The 16127-nt window shown below is 42.2% G+C and overlaps 1 protein-coding gene across 1 annotated transcript; it reads left to right on the top strand.

Moving 5' to 3' along the window:
* The first annotated feature begins 7104 nt into the window (after positions 1–7104).
* LOC115542302 (tripartite motif-containing protein 16-like) lies at positions 7105–11244 on the top strand. Its single transcript, XM_030354551.1, has 3 exons — positions 7105–7228; positions 7332–8401; positions 9343–11244. Exons 2-3 carry the CDS (start codon positions 7333–7335, stop codon positions 9900–9902), a joined length of 1629 nt encoding a protein of 542 aa, XP_030210411.1. The 5' UTR covers positions 7105–7228; position 7332; the 3' UTR covers positions 9903–11244.
* The last annotated feature ends 4883 nt before the right edge of the window (positions 11245–16127 follow it).

The raw sequence follows: 16127 nt of genomic DNA, 5'->3' as shown, positions 1-16127 counted from the left end.
TCTAGACAAAGAAGACATGGTTTAAGTAAAGCAATTCCATTATATTTCTATTCTATTACGCAATTATTCCCTCAAAGTTGTGCTGTTTTACTCACCTTGTTGTTGTTTCTGTCTTTCAGACTATTGGTTCCAAAATGCGTTTTTATCTTTCTCCTGAACAGGAGAACTGCCTGCACGTCGGTTGGCTTGGTTTCTATTAACCTTAAGTTTCGTTTCCTGAACAATACGTACTCTCATCTCTTCCCCTAACACCTGGTTCCTCCCATAACACCTGGTACCTCCCCTAACACCTGGTTCCTCCCCTAACACCTGGTTCCTCCCCTAACACCTGGTTCCTCCCCTAACACCTGGCCCCGCCCCTAGGGGTAATCTGTTCACTGACGTTTACATCTTTACAGTGTGTCTTACTTTGTAGGCTACTTCAAATGTCCTGATCCACGTTCAAATATGTTCAAATACTTTCAATATTTCAAAGACATAACAAAGGCCGAGAGCAGGGGCAAAATCAGAGACATTGTGGTGATTTAATGGTGATTCGTTACTGTCACAGTGAGTAAGAGCTATACAAAAGAATAGACTTCAATTTACTTTTCCAAAGGCTGGTATTTTTCACTTCACTCCCTTTATGTCCAGGTTATATGTGCTAGTATGGTTTGTGATTTAATATCGAGTTAACACTGGTAGTTATATAAGGCTCATGAACCTCATAAAACCGCTGCATCATGTCACTCAGGGTAGGGCAGACGAACCAGATCAACAAGTTCAGTATTCAGAGACAACACAGTGATTCTTAACCCTTACCCTAACCCAACAAAGATAAATGTCCCGTGGCAGTTAACAATGTAACATTATAACTGGGATGCATTATTGGTAGCTTTTACGCGCCAGGGAAAAACGATGTAAAAAATTGAAAGTGACGGACAACTGGTATCGTAGTTTAGTTCTAGTTGTTGTTTAGGGTTATCAAGGTGTGCACTGATTATCTGAAAATGATTTTTACATTGATCCATTAATAGTTTCATGCAATTCAGTCCATGGATTTCCTTCTATTCCTTCAAGCCAACTGAATGGGTCGAGTCTGGTTTCCTCCCTGGCTCTGTAGCCAAGCAGGTGACCGATGAACCAAACACTCACCTCATGGTGACGGTTCAGCTGAATCACGCTGCAGAGTTATTACAGAACTAGACTATTAAAGACCTTTCTGCCTGTGTTGTCTGGACAGCCTTATGAAACTCAGGACAACAATAACTTGACCTTCTCTTTGATACTCTTTCACTGCAGCCATTAGTTTGGTTAAAAATGATGTAAAAGGTTCCAGTGACTAAAGAAACCGATTCAAAACCCAACCACCAACGACTTAATCAAGCAGAATAATTTTTATTCCTTTCTAATCCAATTAATGGGGAGAAAAAAGGAGAGAATAAGAGTGACATTTTGGACAATAGGGTTACTTGCGGTCAAGTTGTAAAGGACAACCAAACAGGCTGTTGGACCTGGACCAAACCCAGATGTGGACCAGGAATCCCCAGCACTAATATGAGTAACCCACTGCATCAAACAAACAATAAAAACAAGAAAACACTTTTTGGGTACGAGGGCTGATGATGGTCATCATATAGGTATAGTTTCTCTGTTATACACACACAAATCAAGAAACACACACTCACATTAACAGGAGTCACCACACCAACAACTGGGCATGAAACCAAAGTCTCTCTCTCTCTCTCTCTCTCTCTCTCTCTCTCTCTCTCTCTCTCTCTCTCTCTCTCTCTCTTTCTCTGTTTTAATAAACGGTGACTCAACGATTCCAGGAATCCTTTGGGATCCGCTATTTCACACTTCAGCGTGATACTGGGTTGGATAGGGTGTCTCGGTCACCTGCTGATAAGGCGTTGATGCGAAACACCTGTCTTCGGCGTATTGACCTTCATCTCACTGGAAACTCTGGATAAAAACGATTGTTAATGGTCAAATATTGAGTTATAGTTTTGCTAATGTAATCTACTAATCTTTTACTTTCATAGAAAAATATAAAATGTTGGCCTATAAGAAAGATTGAGTTCTATGACTATTAGAGATTTTTGGGATAATTGCAAGGGCACCAAATATTGATTTCTTTTCATGATGACATATTCTAGGCAATGTAAGGCATTCTCAATGCACCCATGAGCCTATTGTATTAAATGTAGGCCTATATTAATCATCAATAGTTTATTAAAAGTGGTTCAACTTTTCATCTAAATGTTTCAATAATACTTCAGCCTGGTGGGAACATCAAAATCCCGCGAGATCAAATTCTGTTTTGAATCGCAATTGTAAATATGTGGATGGCCTAACGTTAATAAGCCTTTATATTCATTTAATTTGTTTTTTTTAATAAATGTGAATGAGATCGAGCAGAGTTTCGCTGGATGTCCTTGTGAATGGCGAGGGGACAGCAGTGAGAATAATGATTGTTTGAGGACCTTAGTGGGGTCCATTCAGTAGACCACAGTATGACGGCGTAGTGGGCTGACCGCAGGTCAAGAGTTCACATGAATCCCACTTCGTCATTCCTTTTCATCTTCATCTCCCTCTTTCATCCCTTTCTTTTTCTTGCTTTCATCTCTCGCGGCTGACTCCACAAAACTCTTACTTTGAAATATATGAAGGATTGTGCATCGAAGTAACACTGACTGCCTCCATTTTGGAAGAATAGGGGAATTGTATTATTGGTTAGTATTATAATTGTATTCTATATGTTGCCCTGCATTCGATGAAACATCCATGCCATCTTCTTATCACATTCTGCCGATGGCCAACCACTACAATTTTTATTTAATTACTAATTTCTTTAATTTGCTCAGGCCTACTTACTACTTTTTTTTTTGTAAATCGACCCCTTCCAAACAATAATAATTGGTCCATCCAACAATGAGTAGCCATTAGTAATAGCCTACCCTACAATTACTTCAACAGGATGCATCAGCATGTTAGAAAAGGTTTGGCTTGGGCGCCTTGCATCCCATTATCTCAGACACAGAGCTTCAGTTGTTAGTTAATCTGTGGGATCCATAACTGATACATGAATCCATTATAAAAGACTTAACACCAGTACTGTACTTGTGGTCCTCCAAAATAAAAGCACAACTCCACAAAGATGATGTCTAGTGGTACACCAAAGTTAAAGCGTTATTTGAATAGAATGCTCTCTTGTGGCAATAAAATATAGAAGCGCAACTAAACACTCAACACTCTCTGCAGCCATTCAAAATAACGCACATCTCAATAAGAACACTCAGAAGGGGTCCGGAAAAAATAAAAGCATGACTCAACTAGAACTCTTTCGGGTGGTCCTCACCCGAAAGAGCGACCCCCCCTGAACCAACTGTCTGGTCTGGTGGTCCCCCCCAGCAGAAGCATGCCGTCGTGGGGGGCCCTGCTGGCCCAGCTGAGCGGGGTCAACCGCTACTCCACCAGCTTGGGGAAGGTGTGGCTGTCGGTGCTCTTCATCTTCAGGGTGATGGTGCTGATCGTGGCGGCCGAGAGCGTGTGGGGAGACGAGCAGACAGACTTCACCTGTAACACAACTCTTTCCTCCTGCTCCCTTGTTCTCCCAAGCCGGGCTGTGAGAACGTCTACTACGACCACTTCTTCCCCGTCTCCCACATCAGACTCGGGTGACTCCGGCTGGTCTTCGTCTCCACGCCCACCCTCCTCGTCGCCATGTACGTGGCCTACCGTAACCACGGTGAAAAAAAGAGACTCCTGCAGGTGCGTGTCTGTTTGCTTTTTTTATGGTTCCGTTTTAACTCTTTTATGTAAACAGTTCGAACTGTTTCCACATGTAAAAACATTAGTGTATTAGGAAATTACAGATTTTTATGTATTGAATATACCATACCTTGTCAAATGTTATTATTAATCGCACTATTCCTATTTTCATGCTTTGTCAAGCCGCATATTTGTCTGTGAAAAAAACCTAGAAAGTAGAGACTTTTAGGTTCTGAATATACCATACATTGTCAAACGTTAATACATTTACTATTCCTATTTGTGTGCTTTGTTAAGCCGCATATTTTTCTGTGAAAGAAACAAACAGTTAACACATAAAATAAAAAATACTCACTTCTAACAAAAAAGCTTCCTGCATTAAAATTAAAGCTGCATTCCAATTCAAATGTGTGCATTGCTAAAAGGTCTTTGCATGTGTGATGGAAAATCTACATGTTGTGACGTTTTTGGTCTATCTATGAACTTACGTTTTGTTACTATTTTGTGTGATGCATATATTGCCTGCCTTCTACTCTCCTTGTGGGTCATCTAAAGTGTAAGCCTTCGAGGGTCATGTGATGCATTTTACTGCCCGCCTGTTCCTATGTTTTCGTGTGTTGTAAATCATCTTCCATGCAGTCCTTTGATGTATGGGCCTGTAAGGGCCGGCCTTGACCAATTTGGTGCCCTAGGCAAGATTTTTGCTGGCGCCCCCTAACACTTTGGATCGCACAGTAAATTCGACTACCAATGTTCATAAACTCAGAGAAGCTACAAAGCTTTGTCTTTGAGACTCTTTGATTTTAGATAGAAAATTAAACACACGAAACGTATTACAAACCAAGTAACAAGCAATGAATCATAAATACAATATGGTATGCACAAAATACTGCAGACGTTAGAAAATTTAATAATTAAACACTTTGCAGCAAAAAAGAGTCTTGCAAAACAAGTGACAATGAATCACTCATACAATAAGGTATGCACAAAATACTGCAAAGAAATGCATGTTGTTTACTAAAGGCATTCATAAGCAAAATAATAGATAGAGTTCAGATTCAAATGATTGTACATACAATTAAATGTAGTATGGTTTATCTAGTTTGCACTCAACTGAAGTATAAACAAAATACAATAATGTATGAGGGCTGTGCAGAGGTAGACGGTACAGCAGCACCTGATGCTGTGTCACTGGGGGTGGTACTGAAATATTTTAAAAGTGCATCTGAAGAGAGAAGAGAAGTATATGTGACGACTGCATGTTACATTTTAATAAATTAACAGATGCTTGGTGTGCTACATGAGACTAATATAGACTAATAATGAAAATGTGATGAGATTCATTCAACTTTATTGTCATTGCAATGCAATTCAGTCTAACCAGAGTGCAAAAACCAGTAAAGTGCAGTGAAATGAATATATATATAGCCTATGAATGATATGTGAAAGCTAAGGTATGAAATATTAAAAGTAAGGATTGAAAGGAATTGGTCGGTTTTTTAAGACCTCATTCTCTACCTGAGGTCTGCAGACCTCAGGTTTCCAAAAGTCAACGGTTTCCGAAAGTCCCATTTCCTTTCTACGTTCTTTCCTGTTTATTATTGTCTTTTCATCTCATTCTAGGTGATACAACTTTTCGTTTTCGGAGGTTGAATTTTGATCAAGGGTAAAAACGGTGGTGGGATTTCTGAGCAGGTAACCAGTTTGTTAATGCTTGGTGTTTGTATGCTACTGCTTTCCAAGATGCACATTGAAAATGAAATCCCATCTCAAACTTTCTAAACTATTGGATGTGAGTGTGTGTGTGTGTGCGTGTGTTTGTGTGTGTGTGTGTGTGTGTGTGTGTGTGTGTGTGTGTGTGTGTGTGTGTGTGTGTGTGTGTGTGTGTGTGTGTGTGTGTGTGTGTGTGCGTGTGCGCGCGTGCATGTGCGTGCGTGAGGAGAACCATTTCCTGTACATTCAAGGCCTTTTGTAATACAGTTCCTCTAGCTTGGTCTGTGACACTTAAGTTGAATAGTTGCATGATTTCAAAGTAAGCTTGCTCTTGAAGTGTTATGTTCTTATAGCAAACAAATTTAATGTTGGCCCACCACTGAACTCTCACACTGTCAGTCCACTTGATAAGGTTGATTTAAAGTTGTTCTGGCGTTGTAGTGTCTCTCAGACTATGTTTACTGTGAAAGGAACCAGGAACCGCCTTGATCACTCTGATGTCCTCACTGAATGTTCCTGGCGGTCTGCTGCCTCTTGCACCCACATCTCCCCAAGTTAAATAAAGTAAACACAGCAGTCGTGGTTATTTTTGATTAGATAAGAAAACGATTTCAGAATAATGCATGTGTGTGTGTGTGTGTGTGTGTGTGTGTGTGTGTGTGTGTGTGTGTGTGTGTGTGTGTGTGTGTGTGTGTGTGTGTGTGTGTGTGTGTGTGTGTGTGTGTGTGTGTGTCTGTGTGAGACCAACTTTTACCAACAGGGTGTGCAATAGTGCCTGAAACAGTGCAAGCTCTACTATAGCAAAGCCAGAGGTCTATATTTCCAATTCACTCCTTTGACTGGTTTATATCACAGACTGTGAAACTGTTTTAAATTGTATATTTTCGTGTGTTTGAAAGTTCTTAATTGCCGTTGTCTTTGAATCTGAAGTCGGCCTGCGTTTTTGGAACAACTTGTAAACTATAATACATGGCTGATATGGTTGTTTATATGCAGCGTATCAACCTGCCATTTCCAAACAACCCGGGTATCAACGCCCATGATCCCAGTTACAGTTATAGTTTAGTTCAATTTAGTTAGTTTGTTACTGACTATTCTCCCTTCACACACAGGTAAAACAGCTTTTCCGATATGTGCTCCCTTTGTGTGGAACAAACTTCACAGTGTTCTGAACTTGCACTCATTACCCTCTTTTTTTATTATCTGAAAACATCTCCAACAGAACAATGTCTTTAACATGCACATAAATTACTTTTAAAGATGATGTTTTATTTGTTCTGTGTTTTAGTTAGCCGTTGTGTGTTAGCTTTTTGTTTTATTTTCGGCTTCTTTACTGAAAAATTCTATAACAATCATCTTGACCAGGACTCACTGGAAGAGATTTTTTATCTCAATTTGACCTTCCTGGTAAAATGAAGGATACAAATAAATAAAACAATCGCAAATCCCCAGTAAATCACCACGATCTCTTTCGTTTTGCACCGGTTCCCTTTGAACCCCAGAAAGATGAGAACACATATCAACGCATTTGAAGAGGCCACACAGTGCGCATTAATGCAGTGCACTCGTGTGCCGTGGGTTCTTAGTGTTAGGGGAGGAGCCAGGTGTTAGGGGAGTAGAGGAGAGGACGTCGTGTATTGCGGAAACAAAACTTAAGGTTCCGAGAAACAAAAGCCACCAGACGTGGAAGCAGTTCACTCTTTCAGAAGAAAATAAATCGAATTTTGGAAAAAATAGTCTGAAAGACAGAAACAACGACAAGGTGGGTAATGCAGCACAACTTTTATTATGTTATATATTATGTTATATCTTGTTATGGAATTATAATTATAATGGAATTGCTTTACCTTGTCTTCTGTGTTTAGGATGGCCTCTGTTAAACCTTCCTGGTCTGAAGAGAACTTTTCATGTCCCATCTGTCTGGATGAGTTCAGCAGCCCAGTCACCACACCATGTGGACACAACTTCTGCAGAACCTGCATTACTAAGTTCTGGGATGAAAACGTCCAGTGCAAATGTCCTGTTTGCAACGAGCTTTTCCATGCAAGACCTGATCTACGTGTCAATATACTCTTATTAGAGCTGGCAGCTCAGATTAAAAAGTATGTACGAGTAAAAGAGCAGCCTTTTGTTGAATCAGCAGAAGTTCCCTGTGACGTCTGTACTGGGACCAAGCTGAAGGCCGTGAAGTTCTGCCTAGTGTGTTTAACCTCTTACTGCCAAACTCACCTGGAGCCACATCAGAGAGTCGCAGTCCTGAAGAGACATCAGCTGGTCGAGTCTATGGACCGCCTGGAAGAAAGGATGTGTAATAAACATCACCGACTTCTGAAACTCTTCTGCAAGACTGAACAGGTGTGTGTGTGTCAGTCCTGCAGAGAGACAGACCACAAGTTCCATGCTGTTGTACCTCTAAAGGAGGCGTATGACGTGAAGACGGCCCAGCTGGGGAAGATAGAGGCTGAAGTTCAGCAGATGATCCTGAGCAGAAAACGAATGATTCAGGGGATTAAAGACACAGTAGAATTGAGCAAAAAAGACGCAGATAGAGAGATAGCCGATGGTGTGCAGGTCTTCACCGCTCTGAAGCGCCACATTGGAAAGTGCCAGGATGATTTCCATCGAGCGGTTAAAGAGAAACTCAATTCCACAGAGAAACAAGCTGAAGACTTCATCAAAGAGCTGGAACAGGAAATAAAAGACTTGACTAATAGAAGCTCAGAGGTGAAGAAGCTCTCACACACTAAAGACCACCTCCACTTCCTCCAGGCCTTCAGATCCCTGAAGAATACTCCACCCACCAGGGACTGGAAGACGGTGGAGGTCCGTCCTCCTTCATACGTAGGGACCTTGAGGAGATGCCTGGATCAGCTGGAGGAGACACTTAACATGGAGATGAAGAAGGTGCCTGACCTGAAACCAGGCATAAAGAAGTGTAAGTGTTTTTTTTCGGTTTGCCAACACACAACTATGGAAAGTCCATGTACACAGCAGTAGGTGATTTCATTTAAATCCTACTGTGAGTCGACTTCCTTCATCTTAGGTATATTGATATTGTTATCGATCGCCATTACAATTAATCCTACTTATTTTATTTATATTAAACATTTCATTATTTTAATATTTAAATTCTTATAATAAGAAACAAGCAAACAAAAAACATGGTGCTATTATTATTATTAATAGCTGTGATGTGTTTTTTTAATTTAAAAATAACCCACATATTTTAATTGTTATTACTAGCCCTATTATAAATGTTTGTAAATAATTATTCGATTTGTCATTGTTTTTGTTTATAAATGATACAATTATGATTATTCATTGCTAACATTATTGTATAATGTTCCTATCATGGTAATTATGTGTATTTTATACTCAAAACATGACATTAAATGTATCTGGTTTATCGTCAAGTTTGCAGTAAATACATGACACATGGCCTGGTGATGTTGTTCAAGGATAACTCCTGAGTGAGTGTGGAGATGGTTGGTTTAACCTGTGTCCACTGATAACCCAAAGGGAAAAGGTTCACGTGCAGTCTCACCAAGCCCCAGAGTCACTCTGCCAGGTGAGGCTGCTTAAACCAGCCATCATCCACACACTCCCACAATGTATTATTAGGAGTCCTACTAAAAACGTAGGAGCCCTATTGTATTCTTTAGAATTATTATTTATTTTTCTCGCCCGAAAAATTCGGCCATATCTCAAAAACGACATGGTTAAATAATAAATAAATCAAAATAAACTTGTACTGGTAAAATGGGTTACGGATGGCTGCTATTTCCACTAGGAAAGTGCAATATTCATGAAACTTTGTATACATGCAGGCATTTCTGTGTGGCTCAGCAGCCTAATCATGTCTTTATCTCCCGTCAGATGCTTGTGAACTCACACTGGACCCGAACACAGCCCACAGACATCTCTCTCTGTCTGAGGATGACAGAGAGGCGACACAGCTTGGACGTGATCAAGGGTATCCTGGTCACCCAGAGAGATTTGACTACCGTAGACAGGTGTTGTGTAGAGAGGGTCTGAGTGGCCGCTGTTACTGGGAGGTATACTGGAAAGAAAGGGTGGATATAGGAGTGACATACAGAGGAATCACAAGGAGAGGAAGGGGGGATGACAGCTTGCTTGGAGAGAACAACATGTCTTGGTGTCTTCAATGTAATGATAATAATGGTGAGGATTTTTACTCTGCCTACTTCAATGGTAGTGAAACCAAAATACCTTTTGCCTCTCGCTATAACAGAGTAGGAGTGTATCTGGACCGGCCTGCTGGCATTCTGTCCTTCTACGAAGTGTCCCCAGATGTAGGAGGGACCTCAGACACACTGACACACATCCACACCTTCATGCCTACATTCACTCAGGACCTCTACCCTGGGTTTATGTTACATGATTATGGTTCCACAGTGTATCTGTGTCAGCTATAGTCTCTTCCCTCCTTGCTGCATGGTGGGATTTTGGTCTCTATAGAGTGAGTGACTTTCAAACGGCAGTATCCTTTGTGTCTGTGTCCTTGTCAGTGTGTAAATACAAGGGGGTCTAGGGAGTGTTTTGTGATCTTTGCAGCCAGCCAGCAATTGCTGGGCAGCATTTTTGTTTGGTCACAATGACAGAGATGACCAAACTCAGAGGTAGTGGGCCATGGTAGAGAACAGTCTGTCAAAAACATGGAATTGAAAATGAAAGACTATTTTTAAAACAAACAATTGTTTGTTAAGTCAGTAAAAGCCTAATGGGGGTTAAAGAGAAGGGGTCTTCTCTGACCAAGAGATCTACAGGTTGAAGAAAATCAGAGAACTGAATGATGATGGCGGTGAAAAGATAATCTGCATCCTAGTGAATTTTTATGGACGGGAATAACAAAATAAGAAGCAGACAGAAAATCTGTTTGAAAAATAATTTGTGTTCCTAAAACATGTGTATCTATAAACATAGATATATCCATTGACATACAATAGCTTTATATTTCTATGTGTGATGTGTGATGAAAAATCTACATGTTGTTACGTTTTTGGTCTATCTATGAACTTAAGTTTTGTTACTATTTTGTGTGCCTTCTACTCTCCTTGTGGGTCATCTAAAGTGTAAGCCTTCGAGGGTCGTGTGATGCATTTTACTGCCCGCCTGTTCCGATGTTTTTGTGTGTTGTAAATCATCTTCCATGCAATCCTTTGATGTATGGGCCTTTAAGGACCGGCCCTGACCAATTTGGTGCCCTAGGCAAGATTTTTGCTGGCGCCCCCTACCCCTTTGGATCGCACAGTAAATTAGACTACCAATGTTCATAAACTCAGAGAAGCTACAAAGCTTTGTCTTTGAGACTCTTTGATTTTAGATCGAAAATTAAATTGCTATACAATTGCAAATGGTTGCAGTTATAGCATGTTTGGAGTAGACCGTGTGGTAGAAATTAATGATTATATTCTATGGTAAACTATGATTATTATTAGGCCTGTATATCTTAATGGTAGAAATCACACGGTGCCTGGGAGTCTGGGGTCAGAGCGTATGTTGGAAGGAACCCATGATAGGGGCAGGAAGCTACGGGGTTAATGCGTGCTGACCTCAGACTGGTGTCCTAAATTATTTTTGTTGATAATGTGGTTAGACGAACTCATGATTGATGTGGGCGGAAACCTCGAACAAAGAAACTGTTGTGTGTGTGTGGATAAAGAAGAAGCTGATCCGTTGACCACGAGTGCCTCTGCAGACCCACCCGGCCGTTATCGTTGTTGTTGTTCTTCACAATAAAGTCTTCTGTCAATACTTGCTCCGGACCCCTCGATTTCTTTTACTCTCTCTCTTAAACTAGTCGAAGTGTTTTATATCTCGGTTAAAATCTACCACAGTTGTTTATCATAATAATCTTGACATTACTATTAATATTTCACAATCATATACACTTTTCTGATTTCAATAAAATTTAATAAAAATGTATCTGTGTACCTATTTCTACTATTGTGTATATTTTTTGACTACCCACTGTTCGGATGTGTGTGTGTGTGTGTGTGTGTGTGTGTGTGTGTGTGTGTGTGTGTGTGTGTGTGTGTGTGTGTGTGTGTGTCCGCATTGAACTGTGTCTGTGTGTGTCTGTGTATATCTATGTTTGCCTGTGTGTCTTTGTGTCCCCTAAGGGGGAGATAGGGTGATAATGTGTGTTCTTTAAAGGGGACATATTATGAAAACAACACTTTTCCTGGGATTTTGGGGGTTGTTTTGGGTCTCTGGTGCTCCCACACTTACACAAACTTTGAAAAAGTCAGTACATGTTTTTTTGAGTGGGATATGTATTTCTGAGAGCGAGCGAGTCAGTTTCAGCGCCCCCTCCTACGTTGGTGATATTCCCACATTTGAATATCACCTCCCACTTCCCCACCCCCCTCCAATCAGAGCATAGCTAACATTTTGAGGACCAGCGGACGAGCAGCCCCGGCGGGGGGAGCTCGGCAGCTCTGCTCCGGGAGTATAATCCCTTTCTCCGCCGGAACTGCAGGACTGCCGGAGGAGGAGAAAGGGATTGCACTCCCGTGGCTGAGCTGCCGGACTGCCGCCGACCTCCCCCCGCCAGACTGCCGGCAGCTCCGGCGGGGGGAGCTCAGCGGCAGTCCGGCAGCTCAGTCCCCCAATTCTTCTCAACCATGGCCGAGATAACCCCCACTACGAGTCTTTACTTGAGACGTCAGACGCAGTCTTTATGATTCATAATATCATCCGAGGCGCTGATAGCTTTTGGCCGTGATGTTAGATATAATATTACATAAATACCTATATATTATATAATATTATGATTATATTATATAGAAATAGAGCTTCAGGAGTCCGCACACTCGTTGGTCAATGGGCAGCAGCTCATTTGCATTAAAGCTACAGACACCAGAAACAGCGCATTCTGAAGGGACTGAAACGGAGGGGAATAGCGGTAGGAGAGAATTTTTTTTCCCAAAAGCTATTTCTAGCAAACAACTTGAAAAACATGTTTTCTGGAACTCATATACTATGTTTACTTGTGGGGAAAACACCATTATATGTCTCCTTTAACCAAAGCTAGCTTCCTGAATGTGGAACTGAACAGTTTCTTTATTTAGTTCATGTTTCAGCTTTGTTTCTGTATGTTTTGTTTCTAACACGGGGAACAAGGCACTGAACAGTGGTCATCGTTCCTCTGCATACAGTGATTATATTGGTAATCTTATCCTCTACCTTTCTGTTAGGCATTATCCTGACTTTACCTGTTTTATTAAGTTGAATAAAGGCAAAAACCTGTTGACCAACAAGGAATGTTGAGCGTGTGTCCCGACGAATGTCCTCTCATGCTTGTGTGGAAGGGAAGGTAACAGTCCATCACTAGGACCCAGGCCAGAGGCGGAGTCTATAAAAAGGGGCGGGAGGCTCACCTGGGCCTCTCTCTGCCCTGAGACTCACCTGAGGGAGCAGCTGAGGCCCTGGTTGGCTGTTTGATTTGACTCTTCGTGTTAGGTGAGGGACTCACACTCGGGGTGATTACAGCCAAGAAGCAAGACTAGCAAGATTTTAAACAACGTCAATATAAGAACCATCCACTGTTTTCCCCTTATTAGACGTTTGTGTTTCTTTAACTGATAACGAGTATGGGCCACTTTCAGTTATCTTTCTTGTGGGGCTGTCTGCTGTGTTAAAGGGGACACAGATGGGCAGAATATCCCTCTTGCTTGTGTGATTGATTGTGTGGTTTGAGTCACCTTAGCTTACTGTGAGTAGGTACATTTCAGTGCTGAAGAACGGCGTTGATTTGGTTTGAATTGGTTCCTGTGTAATGGTGGTTTCCTTTTGTCTACATATTTTAATGCATAACTACACTAACCTCCCCTGGTAATGTAGTCTAGACCTGTACTGTTTATTTTCTTTGTCCATTCATCATTGATTTAATTTATGTCCTTACTGTACAATTGACCTCATCCCTCCTTTATTGCGGCCTCCATTCAGGCCTTCTACTGAAACTCCCTTGCTGCCGCCTAGTTGAATGGAGTCTTTTATGTCACGCATTGTCAATAGAGCCTCTATACTTCTATCATAGCAGTTTCTGGCTCCAGTTTAATCTGGGTCTTGTACATCACTATTGAACATCACTGGGTTCACAAGTCTAGATAGATAGATAGATAGATAGATAGATAGATAGATAGATAGATAGATGGATGGATGGATGGATGGATGGATGGATGGATGGATGGATGGATGGATGGATGGATGGATGGATGGATGGATGGATGGATGGATGGATGGATGGATGGATGGATGGATGGATGGATGGATGGATGGATGGATGGATGGATGGATGGATGGATGGATAGATAGATAGATAGATAGATAGATAGATAGATAGATAGATAGATAGATAGATAGATAGATAGATAGATAGATAGATAGATAGATAGATAGGACTTTATTGTCATTGCACATGTTACAGAGCAACGAAATTACCAGTTACATTCCGTCCAAGAAACATAAAAGACAGTGTGGGGAGACAGGACGGAGAGACTGTCAGGCGCTCGTTTGATAAGAAACATGCTGCCTTCTTTAGAAAAATAAAAATAAAAAAGCTAAACAAGAGGGTAACGAGGGAAAATAAGTGAATGCCTAAACTATGCTCCTCTAAGGGGGGCACAGTGTAGGGATTAGCAAAAAACACCTCAACACATAAGCAATATATCAAAAACATCACAAACACATGTGGGAGGGGGGAAGGATATCGGGGAGGGGAGGTGTCACAGCTCAGACCCCGGGAGGAGGACGCAGCCAACGGGCGCATCGCATCACTCACGGCGTACTGTACCGGAGAGGGAGTCTAGCAGGCGGTGAGTCCAGGGTGTGTGTGTGTGTGTGTGTGTGTGTGTGTGTGTGTGTGTGTGTGTGTGTGTGTGTGTGTGTGTGTGTGTGTGTGTGTGTGTGTGTGTGTGTGTGTGTGTGTGTGTGAGCCCAAGGACTCCATCTCCACCCAGACTCAACAGTGTCTCTCTCCCGTCTGATGCTGGTGACGAGGACACGACCGTCGCCGTGGAGACGACCACAAAGAGTTCTGAACCAGAGACAAAGGTCATGGGAGGTGGAGGATGGGGTGAGGGGTGGTAAGGCATCTGTCTGCATAACAACCAGGGGAGTGGAGATCTCAGCCTTCCAAGGCCGAATTCGGGGGGCCGAATAAAGATAACAATTGCTTTGGGTCAGGCCGACCCCTGAATTTTTCGCCAACCTTAAAGTCTCTCTGATAATCTCTGCAGTATTCCAAACTCCAGAATCCAGAATCCAAAAAGCCGAATTGGCCGAATTTCGGTGGCCCGTTTAAGCCCGATCCAACTTCACCAGAACGGTATCCAACTTGCGATTTTGTTCGCACATTGCATAAGTCTGACATGCCTTGACTCACATGGTTGAGACGGGACTATATTTTTCTGATCGCTAACACACAATGATGATCCGCTGTAGGCCTGCAGTCTGCGACGCTACCGCAGTACAGATCTGTGTATGCACAGACCAGTGACGCGCGATGAGGTTTGTGGCCGGCAAGGCACTGACTTTTTACGAGTCAGATTTACAAATGAACCCAATAGAGTATTTTAAATTCAGTTGGCAGCTTGCAAGTTGACTACTGGTTGCGTTTCATATCATCATTCTTTACACACGCTCATAGTTAGTGTACTTATTTGGCTAAGAAGGAAGGAAGCTAAGAGAAAAAGTGCATTTTGCTCTGTGTGTTGTTAATTTGCCGTCGCAATTCCACAATTACAATTAGTATTTAATTCATAACACAATCATTCAAAACAAATAAAATAATATACATCAGTGTCTGCACCTTTTCTTGTAATTTTTTGTAATATAATATGCAGTGACCGACAGGCCCTGCCAGGGGGGCAGTCCGCGGGCTCTCGTGGGCCTTTTGAGCCGGCCGGCCAATCAGAGAGCGGCATGATTGTCACAGCCGCGCAGCCCCTTCATCGCAAGCGTGTGTGTGTGTGTGTGTGTGTGTGTGTGTGTGTGTGTGTGTGTGTGTGTGTGTGTGTGTGTGTGTGTGTGTGTGTGTGTGTGTGTGTGTGTGTGTGTGTGTGTGTGTGTGTGTGTGTGTGTGTGTGTGTGTGTGTGTGTGTGTGTGTGTGTGTGTGTGTGTGTGCACTTGATGATTCCCTCCCAGCCTCGTACAAACCCGTCCCACCGGTACGTGTACGTGTGTGGCGCTTATGGGGTGTCGCACCACACTCACCAACGCAGGGGTGAGTGTGGTGGTCATGGGCCCCCCCTCTGCCTTGGGCCCCCCCACAACTGTCCCCTTTGTCCCCGCAGTCCGACGGCCCTGGGTCTACAACCCGCTGATTTAAGAGTAGGCCTATAAGGATTATCAACAATCATGGAAAGCTGAATAGGTTTATCAGTTTTAATGACAGTATGAACAAATAGAACACAAAAATGACAAATTGTCCTTTGTATATCTAGTAGCAATAGCACACACACACACACACACACACACACACACACACACACACACACACACACACACACACACACACACACACACACACACACACACACACACACACACACACACACACACACACACACACACACACATCAAACCCTGGGGGTCATCCAGACTGTTTCGCTGTCTGCTGCTCTCAGCTCTGCTG

This window comes from Gadus morhua, chromosome 4 (genome assembly GCF_902167405.1).
Source record: "Gadus morhua chromosome 4, gadMor3.0, whole genome shotgun sequence".
Lineage (NCBI taxonomy): Eukaryota > Metazoa > Chordata > Actinopteri > Gadiformes > Gadidae > Gadus > Gadus morhua.
This window is presented reverse-complemented; position numbering and strand designations above follow the sequence as displayed.

Excerpts from the sequence above, each read along its gene's own strand:
- LOC115542302 (XM_030354551.1), top strand. The coding sequence starts at position 7,333 with ATGGCCTCTGTTAAACCTTCCTGGTCTGAAGAGAACTTTTCATGTCCC. Across the intron at positions 8,402-9,342 it reads GAAACCAGGCATAAAGAAGT|ATGCTTGTGAACTCACACTG; the intron begins GTAAGTGTTTTT and ends ATCTCCCGTCAG.